Source organism: Actinia tenebrosa, unplaced genomic scaffold, assembly GCF_029948245.1.
Source record: "Actinia tenebrosa isolate PJP-AT-01 unplaced genomic scaffold, QUT_ActTen_1.0 PGA_scaffold8__29_contigs__length_14323225, whole genome shotgun sequence".
Taxonomy (NCBI): Eukaryota; Metazoa; Cnidaria; class Anthozoa; order Actiniaria; family Actiniidae; genus Actinia; species Actinia tenebrosa.
The window spans coordinates 5,888,198-5,912,911 of record NW_028292585.1 but is presented as its reverse complement, the minus strand read 5'-3'; the positions used below and the strand labels follow the sequence as shown (position 1 = coordinate 5,912,911).

The following is a 24,714-nucleotide window of genomic DNA, read 5'->3' as shown; positions in this document are numbered from 1 at the left end:
ATGTGCCCATACAGTAACTACAATAACTACAATAAATCAAAATATACTAAAAGTAAAATAATAAAGCATATTTTAAAATCATTTAAAGCAGCTTATAAACAAGCTTTAATATGAGACATGCATGGCTTAGGTCGAAGGAAAGAGGGCTCACAAACAAAGAAAGAGAACAGTTAGTACCAGTAAAGTTTTAGTGGCAGAATTAGGGTTAGCTCACAAGCTGTCCTTGTGTTCCTCGTAGCTTGGAATTGGTTGGTTTGAATACCAAAGATTGTACAAAAGGTGCATCTTAGTACATACTCTGTACGTTACTTCACGCCTGGCTTAAGGATTTGAAGAGTTTTACATTTTCAATGGAACTTCTTAAAGATTAATCAAAAAGACGAATATGGACATGCATTGGCGAATCATGTGGTCGTTTTCGTCATATTTGGAACTGGTTGGTCTGAATACCAAAGATTATACAAAAGGTGCATCTTAGTACATACTCTGTACGTTACTTCACGCCTGGCTTAAGGATTTGAAGAGTTTTACATTTTCAATGGAACTTCTTAAAGATTAATCAAAAAGACGAATATGGACATGCATTGGCGAATCACGTGGTCGTTTTCCGCTGTATTGTATATTTTCGTTTCGCTACCAATCGCTAATAAAGGCAGTCTTCTGAGTAAAAACATTAAATTGCGTACAAAAATGTTGTCATGTTGAAATAGGCCGAAAACTGAAACACATCATTACTTCCAGTAAAAAAGAGTTACTTCTTGTGCTCAGCTTATCGGTCTTCGCTTGTGTATCTTTGTTAAAAAAGCATTATTATTTTAAAGATGTGACAAATTTAAACTCCGGTCGATGGTAAAGTCGGTGGAATGATTTAGGCTCTGACAGTTGTTGGATTATAATCGTCATCTTCCATCGTGAGCAACGGGTCGTCTTGATCTTCTGTTCGGTCGTCACGTGACAAATAAAGATAGCGTTGAGACGTCGAACTGCCTGCGCCAGGAATCATCTTTCTCCTAAAAAAATGAGTTTTGTTATTTTGTTTACGCGTTTAAATAGGGACATAGGAAGACAATCGGTAGCTATTTCGCCCAGGACACCGATGGCACCATCATCATCACCATCATAATTACCGTCAACACTATCCTCAACATCATGATTTGTTAACATCATCATCATCTTCAGCACCTGCATTCTCGTCATGTCATCATTATAAACCCCACCATCACGTTATTGTCAACGTCACCATGATCATCATTGTCGTCGTCATTGTAATTACCGTCAACATCATCCTCATTATGTCATCATTGGCACCACTATCATCAAAATCGTCATCAACCCCATACATCATTGTCACCATGTTATCGTCATCCCTATCGTCATCGCCATCGCTATCACTATCGTCATCGCCATCGTCATCGCCATCGTCAATACCATCGTCATCACTATCGTCAATACCATCGTCAATACCATCGTCATCACTATCGTCAATACCATCGCTATCACCATCGTCATCACTATCGTCAATACCATCGTCATCACCATCGCCATCACCATCGTCATCACTATCGTCAATAACATCGTCATCACCATCGCCATCACCATCGTCATCACTATCGTCAATACCATCGTCATCACCATCGTCATCACCATCGTCATCACCATCGTCAACACTATCGTCAATACCATCTTCATCATTACCATCGTCATCATTATCGTCAGCACCATCGTCTCACCATCGTCATCACTATCGTCATGACCATCGTCATGACCATCGTCATCATTACCATCGCCACTCTCATAATCGTCATTAAGTATTTAGCATGAAATAAGAAATCAGCTTTAGTGTCCAACAGTTTCATATCAGGGATATTATGCCATCTTAGCGTTATCACACGCGCACAAGTAAATTTCTCAGTTAAATACCCACCTGTAAATAAAAAACACAACTAACACTACTCCAATAACAACCAACACCACTATAATAGGAATCACGATCTTTGCGATGCTTCCAGACCCTTTTTGCGCTGCCGGTCGAGGCGGTAACACCACCCGGTAACCACCCAATGTCTGGTCCTTGTTCATCATGTTTGTTATAACCTGTTGAGAAATAATCTTTTTGGTCCGGAAACTGGGGTTCAATACAATGAACTGCAGATTAAGGAGGTTATGGAACTTGTGTGGTTTTTCAACAAGTACGATATCATCCGCGGTAAATTTAGAGCTGTGTAAAAAGAAAAAGAAAAAAAACGTGAAACGGTGTAAAAACTGTCTGTTGAGAGGTCAGTTGAAATCACGTATCAAGGGCGTAGCCAGAATTTGCCGAAGGGGAAGAGCCAATGGCTAACGCCCCTTGCCCCAACCACCCTCCCCCCCTCCCCTCCCTCAGCAAATTCTGGCTACGCTCTTGATACGTGACTTTCAGTTATTTGAAAACGTAGCCCCGCCGCTCTACGAATAATATAAGATGGCTGCCGTATCAGTAAAAAGGTCTATACAGTGTGTGCAACCATGTGACTCAAAATCCCTTGAGATATGAATAACAATGAAACAGCCGCAATGTTGGTTGATCTAACAAGAGAAGCTAATGAGGAATGATTTGTTATCGTCAACCAAGATGGCGGCTATGACGTAACAAACACCTGCTCTACGGACACGTCTATTAAGCGGACACCCTTTATTAAGCGGACACCCTCTATTAAGCGGACACCCTTTATTAAGCGGACACCCTCTATTAATATATATTATTTATATATATATATATTTATATTTATATTCTTATATTTTATATTCTTATAATAGTATCATTTATATTAGTGTTATATTATATTTATCTATATTGTTGCTGAAAAGCCTTGTAAAAAGGAGCCTCAATAAATGTATGTATGTATGTATGTATTAAGCGGACACCCTCTATTAAGCGGACACCCTCTATTAAGCGGACACCCTCTATTAAGCGGACACCCTTTATTAAGCGGACACCCTCTATTAAGCGGACACCCTCTATTAAGCGGACACTTCTACTAAGTGGACACCCTCTATTAAGCGGACACCCTCTATGAAGCGGACATCGTCTATTAAGCGGACACCCTTTATTAAGGGAGTCCACTAGATAGACGTACCACTGTAGTTCTCAGTTTACACTATATACTATACCTCGTGTTCTTTCCACACGAATTAGCGTCACAGTACTTGTTTAGCTGACTGGTAAGACGGCTCTTGAAATCGTAATCCTTCCACTGAAATGGTATTTTTATAAAAACGTCTTAAATACATCGGATCAAAATATGGCTGACCAATTTGAATAACTAGTATTGTTCTGTACTGACTAGCGACTGACTAGCCTCTCATACATGTGAAAACGCTTTCCAAGCGAACACGAGGCTAGCCATTCCCTACTCAATGCAGAACAATAGTTTTTCCAATACTCCATTTTAAAGTTCCGTTCGAGTGACCACGAATAATAGTTGCGAGTGGAGGCTGCAGTTTCCGCGCATAGCAAAACTATATTTTTTATCATGCGCAGAAAACTCCAGCCTCGGCTTGGAACGGAACTGTAAAATGGATTATTGGTCGCCATGCATATTTAGATTCGGTGTATATTTAATCTCAAGCCATGCGTTACATGTGAGGGTAACATTTTTTAACTCGAAGACTTTGCACAGAAGACTGTGAACAGGTCTTAAGTGTTAATAACATCTGCGTGATGTTCCTTCAAGTTTTATAAAGCCCTGAAACAACGCGTCTGTGAAAAAGTGAGCGTGTCTTTAAGAGGCAGTAAAGCCGGTGAACCTGGCGATAAATCTTGATATTAAGAGAAACCCAACATACTCTTCTCCATGTGATTTTAAGCCCAGGAATCAAACATGCGAGACCCCAGGGGTGAGAGGAGAGTGCACCATGCTTCTCAAGGCAATATCAGTACAATCTGCCTATACTCACTTCACTTAGCTTTAATTCCGAAAAGGTGGCTTCAAATACATTGACCCCTAAAGAAATACGTTATTTAGTAGTGCTATTAAATTTGTTGATGGAAATAAATAAATAAATAAATAAATAAATAAATAGATAGATAGATAAATAAAGAAATAAGTAAATAAATAAATAGATAAATAGATAGATAAATTACAAAATAAGTAAATAAATAAGTAAGTAAATAAGTAAATAAATAAATAAATAAATAAGTAAATAAATGAATAAATTAAATAAATGAATGAATGAATAAATAAACAAATATATAAAATGAATGAATGAAAGAATGAATGAAAGAATGAATGAATGAAAAAAAGAAAGAAAGAAAGAAAGAAAGAAAGAATGAATGAATAAATATATTGACAGGTTTAATCACCTATAGTTGCATCGCATGTGTAAGATTTATCCTTGCCGCCGTCTTGACACACACAAAAACCTCCATGTTTTGTGTTCCATATACAGTTCTGGCAATTAGGATCACAACCTGAAATGTTAAGTTTACTTGCTTAGATTCCCGGAGTAATTAATCAATAAAATTTTAATCAATGAAAGTTAACTTAACGAACTGACATCAGTTTTTTTGTGTCTGTCCTCTTATCTACGCCTCGTGGATCCGCATACTACTTTGACAAGGTGATTTTGCAATCCATCGTCAATATAGAGGACAGACACACAGAAAACTGATGTGAATTTGTTTTTTTACAATAACAAACACGATAAGAACGCCTCATTTTCTAGTAATCAAAACAACCAATGGAAAGAGCGGGCGATAAAATTGCAAGTTATTCTAAAAAAAACAATGGCAATGACAATAATGATGATGATAATAATAACAATAACAACAACAATAGTAATAATAATAACTATAATAACAAAAGTAATAATAATCATAATCATAATCATAATAATAATAAAATAATAATAAATATTTAAATAATTAAAGTTGATAAATAATTGATACTTAAGTTCCAAATTTGTTAGTAATCAAAAATGATAGTATTACCGTTAATTGTCAATATTAATAGGATAAATGTAGATGATCAATAGAAGTCAACGATAGAATTAGAAACCTTGAGTTTCTCTTGTAACGATATCATTAAACTATCGACTATCAATAGCAATGGATATTAAGGATGGTGGGTACAGTTGTCAGCGCGCACTTTTACTGCGCACATTACGTAATCCACAGGAACTCCAATGTTTTCAAAAATATCAACAACAATAAAACGAAATAAATGCGTGATCCTTGTAGTCATCATTTTTTTTAAATAGCAATTTCTTCGTGTGTGTCTATATGGGATAGTTTAATAGTACTGTGGAAATGAAAGTGAAAGTTGTGAAAAGGAGAAAACGACGACTAGATGGTAGAGTACCGATGAAGCGACAAAAACTAGACGAAAAAGATCAAGAGAGAAAAAAAAAACTCCAAAAAATGCATGGCGACCCCAGTTTTTTATTTGCGTGGTATGTTTTGTAAACACTTAAGATAATTTTGAATGTGCTATTTCAAAAATAACAATTGTTTTGGGTTGTTTCATTTTTGATTTTGTGTTTTTGTCCAAAATTGAAATTTCACCTACTTTTGCGCAAAAGCAGACAAAAAATGTACTTTCATCTTTGCAACTTGAATTCTTTTTTATTAATATGAAAAATATTTATGTTTAAGATTATTTTAGACAAAATTTCGATGTACTTAAGCCAAACACAAGGGAAATGCGATTTTTTGAAGTGCTTCAAAATGCGCTCACGTCATCGGGTCTTAATGACAATTATCTCGCTTGGATGCGTGGGGACTCCCAAATTTTTTCACGTTTTTAGACAGCCCCTTAGGTACTCTAAATAACTGACACAGTTTCATTTAAATAAAAATCGGTCGCGAACTGTACCCACCATCCTTAAGTAACTAATTGTATTGATTAGCAATCCAATGATCCATTTTCATTAAATAATACTCAGTACTTGGGGCCAGGATAATTAGAAATATGGAACCAAGTTCGACAGTTCAGAATAAATCACATACCTGGATTCGGTCCTGTAAAACACAAAAATGAAAATAAATAATCAATCATAATTCATAGATTAATGTGAGTCAAATAAACTAACATCATAACAACCCCCCTCCCCTCCCTCCTCAGCAATGGTTTGCTTGTCGTGATATTGGACGATAATGATGGAAATTTTGAGGAAATATAAATAAAACAATATAAGCTTCACCTAAGAACAGCAGCATATTTTTCTAAAAATTCCAAAGCTAGAGCCTTCTTGAGTGCTGAACCATGCATTGTAATATCAATAACTGGAACTAATATAATGAGTTGAAATGTCGAGAATGAAAGTGTCAGCGCTTACCTGGTGGAATGGCTGTTGGCACTGAAAAATATCAAATTGAAAATAAACTAAGTAAGTTTGGCAAGAAACACTGAATGAAAACTGGTGTGTCGCAATGGTGTTGTGTAGCCAAAAAAGTGAAGACAACATGTTTGTACCACAGTTAGACCACAATGTACCATATGCAGTGAAGGACAACAAGCTACTTTGTTTATTATGATTCTAAATGAAGTAAAAAGTTGAATAGTAAAATATTTTTATATGGTTTGAGTGGTGCATCTTAGAGAGATTATGTATACACTCAATTGAAGAATCGTTGTCGGGTTCAGAAACATAGAACATAGAAGGCCCGACCCGTGGCATCGTCCACTGTTTTTGATACGCGTTTGGCATTCTAAACCGACTGCATGGATGGCGCAAATGAATGAATTATAATATAATTATGTCATTTTCCATGTGCCATTACGGTCTCAGCTTCTATGTTCTATGTTTCTGAACCCGACAACGATTCTTCAATCGAGTGTATAATGATGTGACGTCAAAGGTGGCATCATTAAATATACAAAACTATTCAACTTTTCACATTCACTTAGAATCAATGCTGAAAATTTTAAATTAGGTGTCATAGGCACTTTAATGGAATGTAAGAAACCAGTGAATGTGGTGAACAAAAATGTTGGTACTCAAGCTAGACCACATATTTGAGCACGTAAATGAGTTCCATAAACAGGACGCATTGTGGTCTAGCTTGCCTGCTAAATACACTATATAAACTATGATGAGCAATAAATGTTTGTACCCAAGATAGTCCACATGCACCACGCTCGTTATCTAGAAAATGTTTACAGCGAATACTTACGAGGTACGTCACATTTCACCATGGCGTCTTTGGCGTGTGTACAACTGTGTATGTTACCAAAAAGAGGAACATATTGGCACAGACCGAGAGCCGCTTCGCCACCATTACATTGTAATCTTGTTATGATAGGAGCTGTCCCATTCGTATGGTTTGCAGGGTATCCAAGTTTTATCGATACTACCTCACGGTACCCCATTTGCCTGCAGACGACCTTAGCTGCGTTCATGTCAAACCTTTCATTACAAATGGTACCCCAAGTACCAAGAAAGATCTCGACAATGCCTTCACTCGTTGATTTCCCTCCAGCCAGGCGAAGCTCTTAAAATAAAATCAACTAGCTTAATGACGTGTGCTTTGCATGAAGAGATTTTTGATAACGTTATGACGTATAGATTTTTGCAATAACGTAGAGTTTTTTTGACGTACGTTTGCTCTTTGCTGAAATTAATGCTTCGTTGGTTGTTTATTCTATAGCGCGCCAATAATGCTTCCGTTTACCAAACCTCCCTGATCAAATATAACATACATGGTAATATTAAGTGCTTCGAATCTTTTTGTTAACAAGAGCCAAAACATTTACGAGTTGTGAAATTCGCGGGCCGAGGCATAAATACCAGAACGCACCCTCTCTCTTCTCCCTCTGTGAATCCGTGAGCAAATCATGCCCTGATTTTGATCAGGCCATAGGTTTTTTAAGAGATCTATTTGTGAGTTAGGCGTGCCGTGACTTAGATCAGTCCAGAAGTTGTTTCAGGGCATCGATAAAATTCGAGGGTGAATTCAGAGTGCGCCAGATATCATGTACTTACTGTAACACTCGACACCAGCATCGCGCCGATGAGGATTCCACCACCATGGACCATTCCACTGGATCTGATGCTGAGTAACATTACACTGAGAAAACGAAGTCTCATTACCAATACACTTGGCAGATGAAAGCCATATCGGACCTTTACCAGCCCCGTAATGTGCTGCACTATACACTGCTGAGGCGCCACTAAAACCGAGTTGTTTGCAGACGACAGTTGAATCGTAGATGTCCCAGCCGATATCCATAATCGTCCCCCATATACCACCAATCTGGACTTCTACTCGACCCTCGTAGTCGTGCTCAGAGCCAGCGAGTCGCACTGATAAAAGAAAAACAACATGAAATCATTCAAAACTTATATCAACAATTTTCTTGAGACGTCTGCAATCACAGCTATAGTTGGCTTGCTCGAGTATATACAGAAATAGGTGTAATTTTTTGAATTATGTAGCTCAGACTATAAGCAAGCACAACCGATTCCTAGACGTGATTTTTGCCTTTCGTTACTTGCAAAAGTCAAAAAACACACACCAAACATTTTGGCTAGTCGCCATGGTGCGAGACAAAATAATTTTCGGCGCCAAAATGTGCGCTTGTTCCCTACCCAATAAAGGTTTTAAAAGTCAATCGTAGGGAAAGACGACTTCCGGGTCCAGAACGAAAAGCAGTTCTATAAATATTTTTCTTGCTTCTTTTTCTTCACAATTTGTTGCCTAAAGTTCCAAAGTTCTAATTGTTTTAGGTTGAGGTAAATTCGTTGAAAAGGAGAAAAAGAGACCATGAACGTCATCCCTAGTCTCTTATAGTCTCTTTATTGAGAACAATATTGATTTTAGCGGTTTTCGTAAGCATGAACAAATCTTTGAAAAAAAAATTTTGGTCATCCCCCCCCCCCCCCCCCCCCTAAAATCCGAGCGAAAATAATACCTGACAGGGAACAATAGATCAGATTAGATTAGATTACTGAAATTTTGAAATCTTACCCGTTTTTAACGTGTCTTTGGTTTTGCAAATTACACCGACATCCTGCCTATGAACACATGATGAGACTCCCCAACCCCGGTGTGGACACAAAGTAATGGCGGGTTCTCTGCCTTCACAATGAAGATTGTCTAACCAGATAATTCCCTTTCCTGGTTTATGGATTGAACAACATGGTACGATACTCTCAACATCCAAGAATCCTAGCTGTCTGCAAACTACTTTAGCGGCAGGAAGATGGAAGTGTCTTCCACAGATTGTGCCCCATCTTCCGTTGTGAAGGACTTCGATGCGTCCTGCTGAAGAAAGATTTCCCACAAGACGAATGGCTAAAAGAGAATGAAATGAAAAAATTAATTCGCCAAATTTATACCATGAAATACCTCAAAATATTTCTTAGTGGTAATATGTAAATGCATTAATTTGTGTGTTTGCGTCTGCGCGTACTAATACGTCTTTCGATGAATCAGATTTTGAATGACGATATCCTTTGAACCAATCACAGCATAAGGTCATTGCTAAGCCAATGAAAATGCTCAGACCCATTACCGTCAAGGAATTGATATTCTTTCGACCAATCACAGCTCGAGAGGTCACTGCTTAACCAATTACTGAAGGCGAATAATTGTTTTAGCATATACCAACTTGTGTACAGAGTAACTTATTTTTATATACAATAATTCAATAAAAACAAACAAACAGAAACTTTTAGTTTGCGTAACAAATTCACGCAAAACTTTTAGCAAAACTTTTAGGCCATACTTCGTTGTCTTTTTAGTATTGATAGGAATGACATTTACTTTCATTTTTTCAATTTCCTCATCGGAAATTGTAGCAAAACGATTGCCGGCAGATGCCATTTTGTTGCGGACTCAATATTCCGAGATTATGAGGTGAATATCGTACAATATTCACTTCCAATTAACCAATGAGCGCACGCGTTCTTAGGAAGTACACAAGTTGGTATATGCTAATAGTCTATATTAATGAGGATTTAGTTTGAACGATTTCATTGCCGACATTAATTAGAGTTTTAAGATAAATTCCTATTATTATATATTATTAGTATTAAGTATATTTTTTATATTTGTCTTTTTACAATTATTTTTTATTATTTTGAAATTTCCAATTTTATTGTGTATAACTTTATACCAATAATTTAATTATTTTACATAATTCATTGGATTTGAGACCGGAGCAGATTTTTTTGCTTGTTACTATTTATTTTATATTGCATCATTGTAAATAGAGATTGGAACTATGCATAAATAAAGTTTTCTCATATTTGAAAAAATATTAGTCTTAACTTAGTACACTTACTTGATTTGATTTTCGACAGGTCAGGGGGTATTGGCTTAGCACCAGAAGGAACAAGGGCATCGCAGCTCGTAGTCAGGGCTGCCACATCATCAATTGCAATATCTCCTGTGTGTTGTGTGCCAACAACAGCCTCAAACATTATCTGTATAACCACAGGGAAAAAACTGTTTAAAACATTTCCTTCATTAAGGAACATTCCATCCATAAACCTTGAATGCTCAGCTGGTAATCACACTTTTCTATTTTCCATTGTTGTGGGTAAGCTGTGCCCTGACTTTGACCAGCCCTACATGAGGTTGTTTCAGGGTTTGATCTGTGAGTTAGCCATGCCTTGATTTTGATCAGCACAGAGGTTGTTTAAGGGTTCAATTTGACAGTTAGCCATGCCCTGACCTAGATCAGCCTTGAGGTTGTTTCAGGGTTTGATCTGTGAGTCGCCCATGCCCTGACTTGATCAGCACAGAGGTTGTTTCAGGGTTTGATCTGTGAGTTGTCCATGCCCTGACTTGATCAGCCCAGAGGTTGTTTCAGGGTTTGATCTGTGAGTTCACCATGCCCTGACTTTGATCAGCCTAGAGGTTGTTTCAGGGTTTGATCTGTGAGTTGCCCATGCCCCTACTTTGATCAGCCCAGAGGTTGTTTCAGGGTTTGATCTGTGAGTTAGCTATGCCCTTACTTTGATCAGCCCAGAGGTTGTTTCAGGGTTTGATCTGTGAGTTAGCAGTGCCCTGACTTTGATCAGCCTAGAGGTTGTTTCAGGGTTTGATCTGTGAGTTCGCCATGCCCTGACTTTGATCAGCCCAGAGGTTGTTTCAGGGTTTGATCTGTGAGTTCGCCATGCCCTGACTTTGATCAGCCCAGAGGTTGTTTCAGGGTTTAATAAGAGGTAGCCTAGTTGCATTGAATACTGTACATATTCAAGCATTAGGGAAGAAAAATAAAACGCTCAATACTCTAGGTAGGGGTGGTCTGGCATTCGGCCAATCCCTGCTCAATATCTGCACAAACCAAATGTTACTTGCCTTAAATGATGAATATCCTTTAACAGGAATCACTGCTTTCTGCCAGACTTTCGATGCCTCACCCTTTTGTGTCCAAACCATTTTCCTATCATTTCCATCATCTATGTAAACGTTCAGTTCACAGATAGTTTCACCTTTCATGTGATAGTAGAAGGTCACACATTTTATATTGTTAACTTCAGGGCTGATTATACGAGCCATTTCTCCTTGTACTCGTGGATATGAAGTCTCAATGTAAATGTAACTACCTTGGATGTAACAAGAGAGAGGATTACTTTGACTCAATTAATATCATGTCATCGCCATATATATTGTTCATCAAGCAACTCCATCATTAACTCCATCATCATCATCATCATCCTCATCCTCACCAACATTATCACTATCATACATCAACAAGCAACATCTTCCTATTGCCATATCATCTTTATTGACATCATTATCATCACCATATGCATCATGTACCATCATCATCACCATCATCATCACCATCAAATCATCTTTATATAATCAACATCATCGTGCAACATCAACATGCAACATCTCCATTACCACCACCACCACCATCATCATCATCACCACCATCATCATCATCATCACCACCATCATCATCACCACCACCATCATCATCATCATCACCACCATCATCATCATCACCACCATCATCATCATCATCACCACCACCATCATCATCACCACCACCACCATCATCATCATCACCACCATCATCATCATCACCACCATCATCACCACCACTAGATGCATCCTAGCAAATTTTTTGAACCTCACCCTGGACAAGTTCAGTTACTGATTAAAAGTAGAAAATAGCCAGTTTTCAAAAACATTTTTCGTGATTATTTGGTATTTGACCGAAAGTTTTGGCAGCAAGATTTTGGAGGCTCACCATCTATTTTTGAGCTAGTAATCCAACTGCAATGTTCAAATAGGTAAACTTTTGCCGCAAAAATCGAAAAAAATACTTTTTTTAGATTTTTCTCCAAAAATCTTGGAGATCCCTGGAGTGCTCCTTATGCTGGTTCAACCTAGGATCTCCACCTTGTTTTGGTGTCACGTTAAATTTACGAGGCTTGCAAGTCTAGTGTAAGTTCTATAACTACTTGAAACCCTAGGTTTCAAAGTTATGTCAATTTTTGAAACTTGAAAAAAAGTTGCCTAAAACATGACGCAAAATTATGAAACTTGCTAGACTTGGTTTTTGAAGGTTAAGAAGAAGCTTTGCAAAAGAATTTGCATGAATTTCGTAATTTTACGCAAAATACAGCTGATGGTAAACTTTTTGAACATGTTCAAGATTGTTCTTTGGCTCTTTTCGACTATAAAATATATCAAATAAACGACAATAATTATGGAACAGATAAAAAGAAGCGTCCTCTAACAGCGTAAGAGATTTTCTATGCAAAACGAACGCATTTTGATTTTTTATTTAACATTTTAGGGGAAAAATTGGTAGCATATAAATATTCCAAAATTTGTTTAGAATGTTCCATAACTTGCAATACAGCTTAAAGATGAACAAATAGTTGGGACAAAGCATGATAAGTGACTAATTTTGGGATAAAATTGAAAAAAAATCGAACTTATCCTCAGATGGAAATTCATGAAAAAACCAAAGAAAATACCATGCAATCGAATTTTAGCTGGCATAATGCATTGCATAAACATCCAACAAAGTCTTTCTACACTTTTTGAAGTGCCTAATAGATATTCTGGGCATTTTAAATAAATTTACGAAACCCCCGTTTTGAAGAGGGGAGGGGGAGGGTTAGGGTTAGAGATACTTGGGATACCTGCTGTATCAAGATTTTCAATTCTCAGATATTATTTTTCAGGATTCAAGACTGTTTTTACTTAGAAATATCTTCATGCCTTAAATTCTGATTTTTGATAAAGGATCATCTAGCTTAGTGGCCAAGCCTATCTTCTGAGATGCACATGCTCTTAAAGAAGCACATCCTTTACCTTTGACAGACAAAAAGTAGACAAACAACACCAGACCTGTGTTTTTAGGTAGTAACAGAAACAAGTTCGATTCCTCTGCAGTAGGGCGAAGACCTGCGTCGAGTTTGGGAAGAAATTGGAATCCAAAGAAGATTTACCCTCACACGTGTTTGAAAAATTAAAAAATCCTCGACGTTAGTGGCAGGAGAAGATCCCAAGACACAAGAAGTGCATGCACAGCTATTGGAACACAATCTGTCACTGATACTCTTTTACCATTGACTGCACAAAGATAATATATATTTGATTTTTTCCTAAATTTCCATCTCAGAATAAGTTCGATTTATTTTAACATCAACCCAACATTAGTCACTTCTCATGCATTGTCTCGACTATTTGCTGCATAGCAAGGTAGATGCAAGTGTAGAGAACCATTTAAGGATAGGAATCATATAGACTGCTCTTGGGCATGTAAACACCCAAAACTGCTATGTTAAACGCAAAATAAAGGAGCAACTGAGTCACACAACAACGAGGAAAAGTCCATCAGAGTAAAACCTAAGGAGCAGCCTGTGTCACTAGCTGCAGAGTGGAACAGATACCTATAACATTTGTCCTAGACTCACCTATATCAGTGCGAAAAACAAGTCAATAAATAATGGCCTAAATAAATCAGCGAGATAGCAGACGAAGAAATCACAAAAGCTTTTAGTGGAAGAAATAAGAAGCAGATTAGCATATATTATTAAAAAAGCCAGCCAGAATTACCACGAAATACTATTGATCTGCAGAGCCTGCTTCATATCAGAACTGGTTTCCAAAATCAGCAATTGAAACAAGGTCATCAGTTTCAGAACAACGTTCATAGATGAAATGGAGTGCTTAAGACGTACAGTGAGGTTATAAGAAATGCATCTGGAAAGGACGTGGAACTCAGTAGAGTACAGCCAAGGAAATCTAGAATCCTTAGCAGGTTTTGAAAAGCAATTTGGATACTGAAGAGTTAAAAGAAATCTACACCAGGGAAGATGACAGTGCATGACGACAAAGGTGCATAAAGAAAGTCCGCACAGAATGGAAAAGAGTTAATGGAAAGCTGACTAGTTGAAAACCAACGTGACAAAGTGAGAAATAACAAAGCCAAATTTTATCAAAAGGAGTATATCTACTATCAAAACCCAGGACTTTAGCATGGTGATGTAAAAAATTATAAATACGTTAAATGGAATAAAAAAGTAGAAGAGAGGAAAGAGATTTAATGGGGAAATACTATTTTGTGAAGGCAAAGCTCACCATCTATAATTTCCTAAGATATGAGGAAAAAACAAAACAGTAAAATTTTTGAACATGTTCAAAAAGAGCACTATGTTCAAATAAATTACTTAGGAATAGGTAAACTTTTTGAACATGTTCAAAACGTTTACTATGTCTAAGTAAGAATTTTGAACATGTTCAAAAAACTTACCTATGAACTAGGTAAACTTTTTGAACTTAGGTAAGAATGCATATGGCCACCACCATCATCATCATCACCATCATCATCATCACCACCATCATCATCATCACCATCATCATCATCACCACCATCATCATCACCACCACCACCATCATCACCACCATCATCATCATCATCACCACCATCATCATCACCATCATCATCATCATCATCACCATCATCATCACCACCGTCATCATCATCATCACCACCATCACCATCATCATCACCACCGTCATCATCATCATCACCACCATCACCATCATCATCACCACCGTCATCATCATCACCACCACTAGATGCATCCTAGCAAATTTTTTGAACCTGACCCTGGACAAGTTCAGTTACTGATTAAAAGTAGAAAATAGCCAGTTTTCAAAAACTTTTTTCGTGGTTATTTGGTATTTGACCGAAAGTTTTGGCAGCAAGATTTTGGAGGCTCACCATCTATTTTTGAGCTAGTAATCCAACTGCAATGTTCAAATAGGTAAACTTTTGCCGCAAAAATCGAAAAAAATACTTTTTTTAGATTTTTCTCCAAAAATCTTGGAGATCCCTGAAGTGCTCCTTATGCTGGTTCAACCTAGGATCTCCACCTTGTTTTGGTGTCACGTTAAATTTACGAGGCTTGCAAGTCTAGTGTAAGTTCTATAACTACTTGAAACCCTAGGTTTCAAAGTTATGTCAATTTTTGAAACTTGAAAAAAAGTTGCCTAAAACATGACGCAAAATTATGAAACTTGCTAGACATGGTTTTTGAAGGTTAAGAAGAAGCTTTGCAAAAGAATTTGCATGAATTTCGTAATTTTACGCAAAATACAGCTGATGGTAAACTTTTTGAACTTGTTCAAAATTGTTCTTTGTCTCTTTTCGACCATAAAATATATCAAATAAACGACAATAATTATGGAACAGATAAAAAGAAGCGTCCTCTAACAGCCTATGAGATTTTTTATGCAAAACAAACGCATTTTGATTTATTATTTAACATTTTAGGGGAAAAAGTGGTAGCATATAAATCTTCAAAAATTCGTTTAGAATGTTCCATACCTCGTAATACAGCTCAAAAGTGAACAAATAGTCGGGACAAAGCATGGGAAGTGACTAATTTTGGGATAATATTGAAAAAAATTCGAACTTATCCTCAGATGGAAATTCATGAAAAAATCAATAAAAATACCATGCAATTGAATTATAGCTGGGATAATGTATTGAGTAAACATCTAAAAAGTATGCCTATACTTTTTGAAGTTCCTGATAGATATTCTGGGCATTTTAAATAAATTTACGAAACCCCCGTTTTGAAGGGGGGAGGGGAGGGTTAGGGTTAGAGGTACTTGAGATACCGATTGTATCGAGATTTTCAATTCTCAGATATTATTTTTTAGGATTCAAGAATTTTTTACTAGGAGCTATCTTTATGCTCTATTCTGATATCCTGATAAAGGATCATCTAGCTTATCGGCCAAAACTATCTTCTAAGATGTACATGCTCTTGAAGAGGTAAAACAACGCCAGCCCTGTGGTTTTTAGCAGTAAAGGAGAGAAGTTTGATTCCTCTGCAGTAGGGCGAAGACCTGTCGAGTTTGTAAAGAAATAAGAATCCAAAGAAGATTTACCCTCACATGTATTTGAAAAACATCTTCACCAGTAGTGGCAGGAGAAGATCCCAAGACACAAGAAGTGCATGCACAGCTATTGGAACACAATCCGTTAAATGAGATACCTTTTTGCCATTGACTGCACAAAGAAAATATGTATTTGATTTTTTCCTAAATTTCCATCTCAGAGTAAGTTCGTCTTATTTCAACATTAACCCAACATTAGTCACTTCTCATGCGTTTCTCTCGACTATTTGTTCATTTTTAAACTGCATAGCAAGGTAAAAGCAAGTGTAGAGAACCATTTAAGGCTAGGAATCATATCTGCTCTTGGACATGTAAACACCCAAAACTGCTATGTAAAACGCAAAATGAAATTAAAGGAGCAACTGAGTCACACAACAACAAGGAAAAGTCCATCAAAGTAAAACCTAAGGAGCAGCCTGTATCACTAGCTGCAGAAGTGGAACAGATACCTATGTGGAACAGATACCTATAATATTTGTCCTAGACTCACCTATATCAGTACGAAAAACGAGTCAAATGATGCAAACTACAAAATTCAGCGACACACAGAGCAGGCGAAGAAAGCAAAGCCTTAAGTTGCTTGAGACGTATTTCTTTTAAATTTCCCCAAAGTATCAAGAAAATACAAAACAGCAACAAGAAGTCAAAGATTTTGGGAATGCTTACTGTTGAAAAAATAAGGAGCAGAGTATGTAGCATATATTATAAAAAAAGCTAGCCAGAATTACTGTACCACGAAGAACTCAGTATTGATCCGCAGAGCCTGGTTCATATCAGAACTGGTTTCCAAAATCAGCAATTGAAACAAGGTCATCAATTTCGGAACGACGTTCACAGATGAAATGGAGTGCAGAAGACAGTGAAGTTATAACAAATGCATCTGGAGAGGACATGAAATTCAGAAAATTACAGCCAAGAAAATCTAGAATCCTAGAAGGTTTTGAAAACCAATTTGGATACTAAGAGTTAAAAGAAATCTACACCAGGGAAGATGACAGTGCATGGCGACAATGGTGCTTAGAGAAAGTCCGCACAGAATGGAAAACAGTTAATGAAAAGCTGACAAGCTGGAAACCATGACTAAGTGAGAAATGACAAAACCAAATTTGATCAAAAGTAGTATATCTACTGTAAGCCGGAAAACTAAGACTTCAATTTAGCATGGTGGCGTAAAAAAGTTATAAATACGTTAATTAGACTAAAAAAAGTACATAAGAGGAAAGAAATTCAATGGGGAAATACTATTTTGTGAAGGCAAAGCTCACCATCTATAATTTCTTAAGATATGAGGAAAAAATAAAACAGTAAAAATTTTGAACATGTTCAAAAAGAGCACTATGTTCAAATAAATTACTTAGGAATAGGTAAACTTTTTGAACATGTTCAAAAAGTTTACTATGTCTAAGTAAGAATTTTGAACATGTTCAAAAAACTTACCTACGAACTAGGTAAACTTTTTGAACTTAGGTAAGAATGCATATGGCCACCACCACCACCATCATCATCACCACCATCACCATCATCAACACCATCTTCCTCATCACTATCAACTTGACAAGCATTTACACCAACACCACATTCTCCATACTACCATTTGTTATTATTGATAGTACTAATTAGTACAAAATAGCACTAATTGCAAACAAAAGAAATAGATGTGTTTAATGTTATTTCACAGATATATCATTTGCAAGATTAACTTATCTTACCATATCATGTAGTATGATCATGAGCAGGGCCAGTAGCAAAAGAAGGATTATCTTACCATGTCCTGTAGTATGATCATGAGCATGGCCAGTAGCAAAAAAAAAGGATTATCTTACCATATCCTGTAGAATGATCATGGGCAGGGCCAGTAGCAAAAGAAGGTGTGCTGTTCTGGTGAAGAGTCCAATCAAAGTCATCATCATCAGCATTAATATATCCACAAAGATCATTATCAAATGAGCAGCTACCAGTATTGGTTGGATCTGTAAAGTATCAATTTAATCTCTGCTTGTAATAACACAAACTGCAGTGCATAAATAGAGGATATTACAAGGTGGTGTGAAGATATGAAGTTTATCTTCAAGTGGCGAAAATATTTCACGAGTGAGCCCAGCGAACAAGTGAAATATTTTTAAACAGAAGATAAACTTCATATCTTCAAGCCAACATGTAATTTTCTTTTTACTATATAGACAAATCCACAAAGAAAAACTACACAAGTTAATCAAAACAGGTCCCGGAAAACATCGCAAGTGATGTCATCGATATCCTCACTAGTGAAGATATGGCAAATATGTTACTCAGATCCCGGATGTAGTTTGCACGAAAAATTACGAGTGGCGTATTTCCCAGTAAAACACGAATAGTACAAGGAGAATTATCCTTGCTCTTAGGAGTGTAGCACTTATAATAGCTAATGGTTAGAAAATCTGTGACCCTCATTTGCCAATAGCACAGCGCAACAGTGACGTCATAAAAACGAAGGCGAAATTCAGACAAACAAACTTACAAGTTTACTTTCAGCAGATAATTTTCACAGCTGATCGCAGTTGATCTTAGTTTACATGAGTTATTATTGTAACTTTAAGTAAAAATAACAAAATCGGTTCGTATGATCCTCGTAGCGGTTAAACAGAATGCAATGTTTGTCCGAATCTTTAAGCTATTTTAGAATCAGTTCGCTGAGCTATTCTATGATGGAATTGAATTGAAATCTAAAAATTAATTTTTCCAGAGAAAAGAGAGTGAAGTACCTGAAGATAAATTATTGAAGCACAGAATAGGATAGCCCAACTTAAAACTTTGCAACCTTATTGGCAAGTTAATAATTGATATTTAATAAACTGCCTGAATTTACATGTAGATCTAATATTAGGATTATTTACGACTAGGTACTGTAATTTCTACCATTCCTCATACGCTTCCATACTTACATTCATAGCACAGTCTTTTTTTGTCTAAATTCTATTGTACAGTATTTCTTTTATATTTATCTCTTGAGGCATAAAAAAAACTTTTCCTTCAACACTGCCCATTTGCCAGCAATGGGTCTGTACGTACTGTAAACCTGGGGCATAACTAATTACATAAAATTATGCAGTCAATGGCTTCAATGACTTCTACCCATGGTCCCCATGGTCCAGTCGCATAGGCTTAATTTGATCGAAGTTATTAATGTAAATGTACTTACTAGTGTCTTGATGTACACATGCCACTCCACCATCTTCTTCGTGGGTGCAGTCGTGTACTCCCCAACCATTATGAGGACAGTCTGTTATTTTTGACTCACTTCCATTGCAATTAAGATTATCAAGCGAAATCGGACCTGTACCCTGACCAAATGAAGCATCAGAGTAAATAAGGATGGCATCTGAGTAGTTCAGTTGACGGCAGATAACTGTTCCTTCGTTTATGTCCCAGGAATCATCACAAATGGTTCCCCAGGTATTATTGTGATAGATTTCAACGCGTCCTTGCCAGGCATCATCTGATCCAATCAGGCGGACATCTCCATCCTTAGCACCTGTAAATGTAACATATTACAACACAGCTGCTGGTTAGCTGTTTTTTTTTATGAGCGTGAAACGCATGGTACTGACTTACAGCATGTGCGCATGATACGACATGCCCTAACATTGATATGGCTTCCCATAAGAATGGTTATCGTATGAGTGGGAAACATACAGTACTGACTTACAGCACGTACAGTACAACATGCTATAACATTGATATGGCTTCCCATAAGAATGGTTATTGTATGAGTGGGAAACATACAGTACTGACTTACAGCACATACACGGTACGACATGCTGTAACATTGAACAGGCTTCCCCTGAGAGTGGTTATCGCATGAGTGGGAAACATGCTGTACTGACTTACAGCATATACACCGTAAAACATGCCGTAACAATTTATTGGCTTCCTATAGGAATGGGTTTTGTATGAGTGTGGGAAACATGGCAATGACTTGCATTGATTACAGCACATAAACAGTACCACATGCTGTAACATTGAAATGGCTTCCCATTGTTTTCCAGTAGTTACTTCAATTATGGTCAAACATTAGAAGTTAGGGCAGCGCTGGCATAATATATAATTAATACCATGCTTATGTATTTTCTATACCCTTACCCCATTCAGTACCAAGATATTGACCTTATTGATATTGACCCTACGTCTCCCCGTAATACATTTAATGACACATAATATAATGGTATATGTATATATATATGTTATTTACCGGCCAGGAGGTCCGGATAGGGAAAAACTGTACACGAGGTCTTGAATTTCAAGACTGAGGGCACACTTTTTCCCTGTCTGAACCGAATATAAGATGGTAAGTAACTTTTTTTTTTCCCCTCGTGTTTTTTTACTTGTTTTTGTTTTGTTTTGTTGTTTAGCGGCAAAGGATACCGGACCGCGGCCGCAGGCAGATACTGACAAAATACCGCCTGCTCAAACAGCCAATCAGAATGCATGATTTTTTAGGATACCGGACCGGAAAAAAATACATTTATACATATTTTCAAAGCTTGCATGTTTCAATTATTGTGACCCTTTTTGTTTATCACAAATGGCCCTCTCCTCTTTTACATCAGCTACTAGTTTTTAACAAATCCCTCACATAATAAAAAAGATGAGACTCTTAACAAGACATTATAACCTGTCTTTACAAATGCCAATAAGTAAGAGAGAGGAAGATTACATATTTGTACTTCAGAGATGAATACTCATTTTCTTTTTTATTAGTCCAATACAGTGGGATCAAGCAAGAATAAGCAACCTCATTGCTATTAATAATAAAAGCAAATGATATGATTTGATAGAGGCTTCGCACTATCACGTGATGGCAGCCATGACGGGAGGCTGGAACAATTGAATCTGGTCTAATCTGATCTACATGAGAAAGAATTCAGTTTCCCAGGGGAATAATACTCTAGTGTTATGCCCCCTGTCATGGTTGCCATCACGTGATGACATGCCTCTATAATGAAATTATAAATGATTTACAAAAATAGTCGTAAATCTCGCTACGTATAGGTAATTTACAATCTGCTACTTGAATTGAATACAAAATGTGACAAATGACAAAAAGAAAAAAAAAATGAAGACTATTAATACTGCATTAACTCAACATTAACTTAACTTATTAACTTAACTTCCATTCTTTGTTCCTGCAGCAGAAAATATAATATAGTGATCTAATTGCAATAGTTATTAACTTTCTGATGATGTAAAGGCGGTCATTGTTATTGAAATCAAGGTCTTCTAACATGTTGATCAAATTAGCAGAATCATCAGCGAATACACCAAGTGCACTGATGGGTAGGTTAACAAAGACTACATTTTTATATTGACTTTGAACAGACTATTCATATTTCGCGTTTTTAATAATAATAATAATAATAATAATAATAATAATGATTATTATTATTATTATAATAGACTTAGTCCACTGGTCAATGTAAACATGATATTATACAGGCGAATAAAACTTGCCATAATAATAATAATTATTATTATTATTATAATAATAACAACTTACATAATACTGGGCTAAACAACAAGACAAAAACAACACAGCTGAGACCAGTAACTTTAACTTGGATATCCATCCTCAGCTCTTGCAGATTCCTAAAAGAAAAGTAATAACTTACTAGAAATACATCCTTAGAAGATATAATTATGATACATCACGCAACAAAATCTAATGTTGCAAGTTGGGACTATCACGGTGATATTCTGCACGCTGATTGGCTACAAGCTACATAATTCAAGATGGCAGCCGCTTCTGCACATAAAATGTTGCGTGACAAGTTGGACAAGTGACGAAAAATGAGTAACAAATCACAAATTTGTTGCAAAAAGTTGATCTATGTTCTACTTTTCGTAACAAGTTTTCCCATCTTACAACAAAAGATTTTGTTCCGTGACAAGTTGGATAGTTAGGGTGTAAAACCAGCAACATTGTTTTCGAACTTGCACCGCAACAATGTTGTGCAACAAGTTGGACATTTTTATGTCTCATATTTCAGCGCCTTTATTTATTGGCAGTCCGATTTCCAGTATTTTGAGTGGCACTTGCAAATTCATGGCCGCCATATTGGTCGATATACTAAGCATTTCTCATTACGTAAGCTTCTTTTGTTAGATCAACCAAGATGGTGCATGCACCGCTATTTCATTCGTTGTTATTTATATCTCAAGGGGTTTTTGATCAAGTGGTTGCACTCCATCTGTATATCATGCAGTACGCATCTGTCTTATATTTATTCCCTGTCTCAACTTTTCTAATTGAATCCAACGCTCTACTAACTATATTATATACTACCTGCTTTTGTCAATACTGCCACATACAATATATATATCTAGCTGACATATATTTATATACGATAAAAATTAAAATTTCATAACACAACAAGATTGAAGAGAATCAAAAGCTCTTGACCATGAAATGGTAATTTATCATCTATGCGTTTCAGAGAACAGAATATTCATCTTACATAATGTTCAAGGTGATGTAATAGAAAATATACACGCCAGACATGCAAATAGAAAGAGAAAATTATTAATATTCTTAGTGTTATGATGGATCGCACGTCAAGTACCATCTGTAAAAATCATATCAATAAATTGTCATTTGTCTTAAAACATATTTTCTAGCCATAATCCACTCCGCAAATTGAAAATACGATTTTATGCGTCGACGAAACTAAAAATAAGTTCATTTAAAATGAAAACCAGGTGTCGAGTGTTTGTCAAAATTAAAACAGGATGTAAATTTACATGTATATATCCGCTCGATCTCCAGCCTTCGAATGTTTTGACTCGTTCTGCAATATATATTTCTGATAAAGACTCATTTTAAACCACATTTAACTTCATCACACTTGGACCTGGTAAAAAGGTCTGTAATCCTTTTGATTTGAAGTGCAGACACAACTATATAAGAAGTGGTTTTTGTGGTCAACAGGAACATACAATTTAATTCCTGTATATATGAAATAATGACTTGGTAGATGAACAAGCTTTATGACTGCAAATAAATACCATTTATAAATCTCTCACTTTCTATCCGCCTAAAAAATTCACTAACTCAAGCAGACGACAAGTCAAAATTTGTAAGACAAAAGCAACACAAACTGAAACTCAATATTAAACCTTACCTCGAATCGAGAGTTCCCTCGAGAGTTTTTGGACGCCAGTAATAAATATAGCGAACGAGGAGTTGTTTGCAGAAATAAATATAAGACTTTGGATTGTGTGGTTTCTAAAGTTTCGTGAAGATAAATGAGATCTTAGAGGCTCAAAACAGGAGATATCGGTACTGGCTTGAGTGAGACAGGACAACACAAAAGAAAATTAATTCACATGACCTACGGGTCAGTGTTTGAAATGCAAATAAAGACGCTTGGAGAGTTCGTGTTACTGTTATGCTAATGAGATGTCGATATTGCTTATTCAGCAATATACAGCCATTTGCAAAAATTATTATGGCCGTTTCAAATATAAATACAAGTATATCGAAAGTATATCAGACAGGGCGGGATATCTTTCTTGATATTTTTTTCAGAAAGCCCTAGTGATAGACAACTCGAAAAAAATATCAGGGATGATATCCCATAATTTTTGATATAGTATGGAAGCGGTCATAATTTTTGCAAATGGCTGTATATGCATGTATATTATTATTTTCGTACCCAGAGCCTGCGTTTCTTCTGGCCTGTGGCGAATAACGAGGGCTCTGGCATAATCCTCTTTTTGAGACCAGGATTTCTTGGACTTCCGGTAAAAGAGCGCATGCGTTCAAAGACTTGCCAAAAATTTTAAAAAAAATTTTCCTTGATTTCTAATGTTTATTTTGATCATAAGTAAACATAGAACTCAGTTTGAAAGCATGACTTTCATTTGATTATATTTTACTTCCGGAAAATTGCGCATGCGCCCAAAAAATAGATTATGCCAGAGCCCCTCCAGAGCCCTCGTTCTTCACTGCAGGCCATGCCAAGGGAGCACGGAAAATGCGCGCACGTGTGCGGTTTTGAAAAGTTGGGTTTCCTGTGGTAAAATAATTTGATGACAAATGCGGATTTCGAAAAAATATAGTGCGGGCTCAATCCAATATGGCGCTACACATAAGTATAAAGCACAACCAAGCACGACAACTGCTATAACAGTCTTCCTGTGTAAAATTACGCCATCACCACAGGAAACCCAACTTTCCAAAACCGCGCGCGTGCGCGCATTTGTCGTGCTCCCTTGGCCATGGCAGAAGAAACACAAGCTTTGGGTACGAGATTGATTACGTGTATATATTAACCTCCTGCGCATGCGCAGCCGCTGTGAGGCGCTTCAAC

General features: G+C 36.7%; 1 protein-coding gene across 1 annotated transcript; it reads right to left on the bottom strand.

Annotated features, from left to right (window-relative positions):
• Window positions 1–53: 53 nt before the first annotated feature.
• On the bottom strand, window positions 54–23,736 carry LOC116287703 (scavenger receptor cysteine-rich domain-containing group B protein). Its single transcript, XM_089024273.1, has 16 exons — window positions 23,524–23,736; window positions 21,903–21,991; window positions 19,548–19,880; window positions 18,193–18,339; window positions 11,288–11,535; window positions 10,266–10,407; window positions 8,948–9,274; window positions 7,963–8,283; window positions 7,154–7,471; window positions 6,316–6,336; window positions 5,987–5,998; window positions 4,343–4,450; window positions 3,937–3,983; window positions 3,151–3,233; window positions 1,925–2,218; window positions 54–1,010 (listed from the first exon to the last, which is right to left on the bottom strand). The coding sequence occupies exons 2-16, from the start codon at window positions 21,970–21,972 to the stop codon at window positions 869–871; spliced, it is 2,613 nt and encodes an 870-aa protein (XP_088880399.1). The 5' UTR covers window positions 21,973–21,991; window positions 23,524–23,736; the 3' UTR covers window positions 54–868.
• Window positions 23,737–24,714: the final 978 nt, after the last annotated feature.

Bases quoted from the DNA above. Each gene is read 5' to 3' on its own strand.
- LOC116287703 (XM_089024273.1), bottom strand. From the start codon at position 21,972: ATGGATATCCAAGTTAAAGTTACTGGTCTCAGCTGTGTTGTTTTTGTC. The intron at 10,408-11,287 runs GCAAGTAACATT...GTGGTTATACAG, and splicing joins AAGGATATTCATCATTTAAG to ATAATGTTTGAGGCTGTTGT. The intron at 3,234-3,936 runs GTGAGTATAGGC...ATACCATTTCAG, and splicing joins CGGAATTAAAGCTAAGTGAA to TGGAAGGATTACGATTTCAA.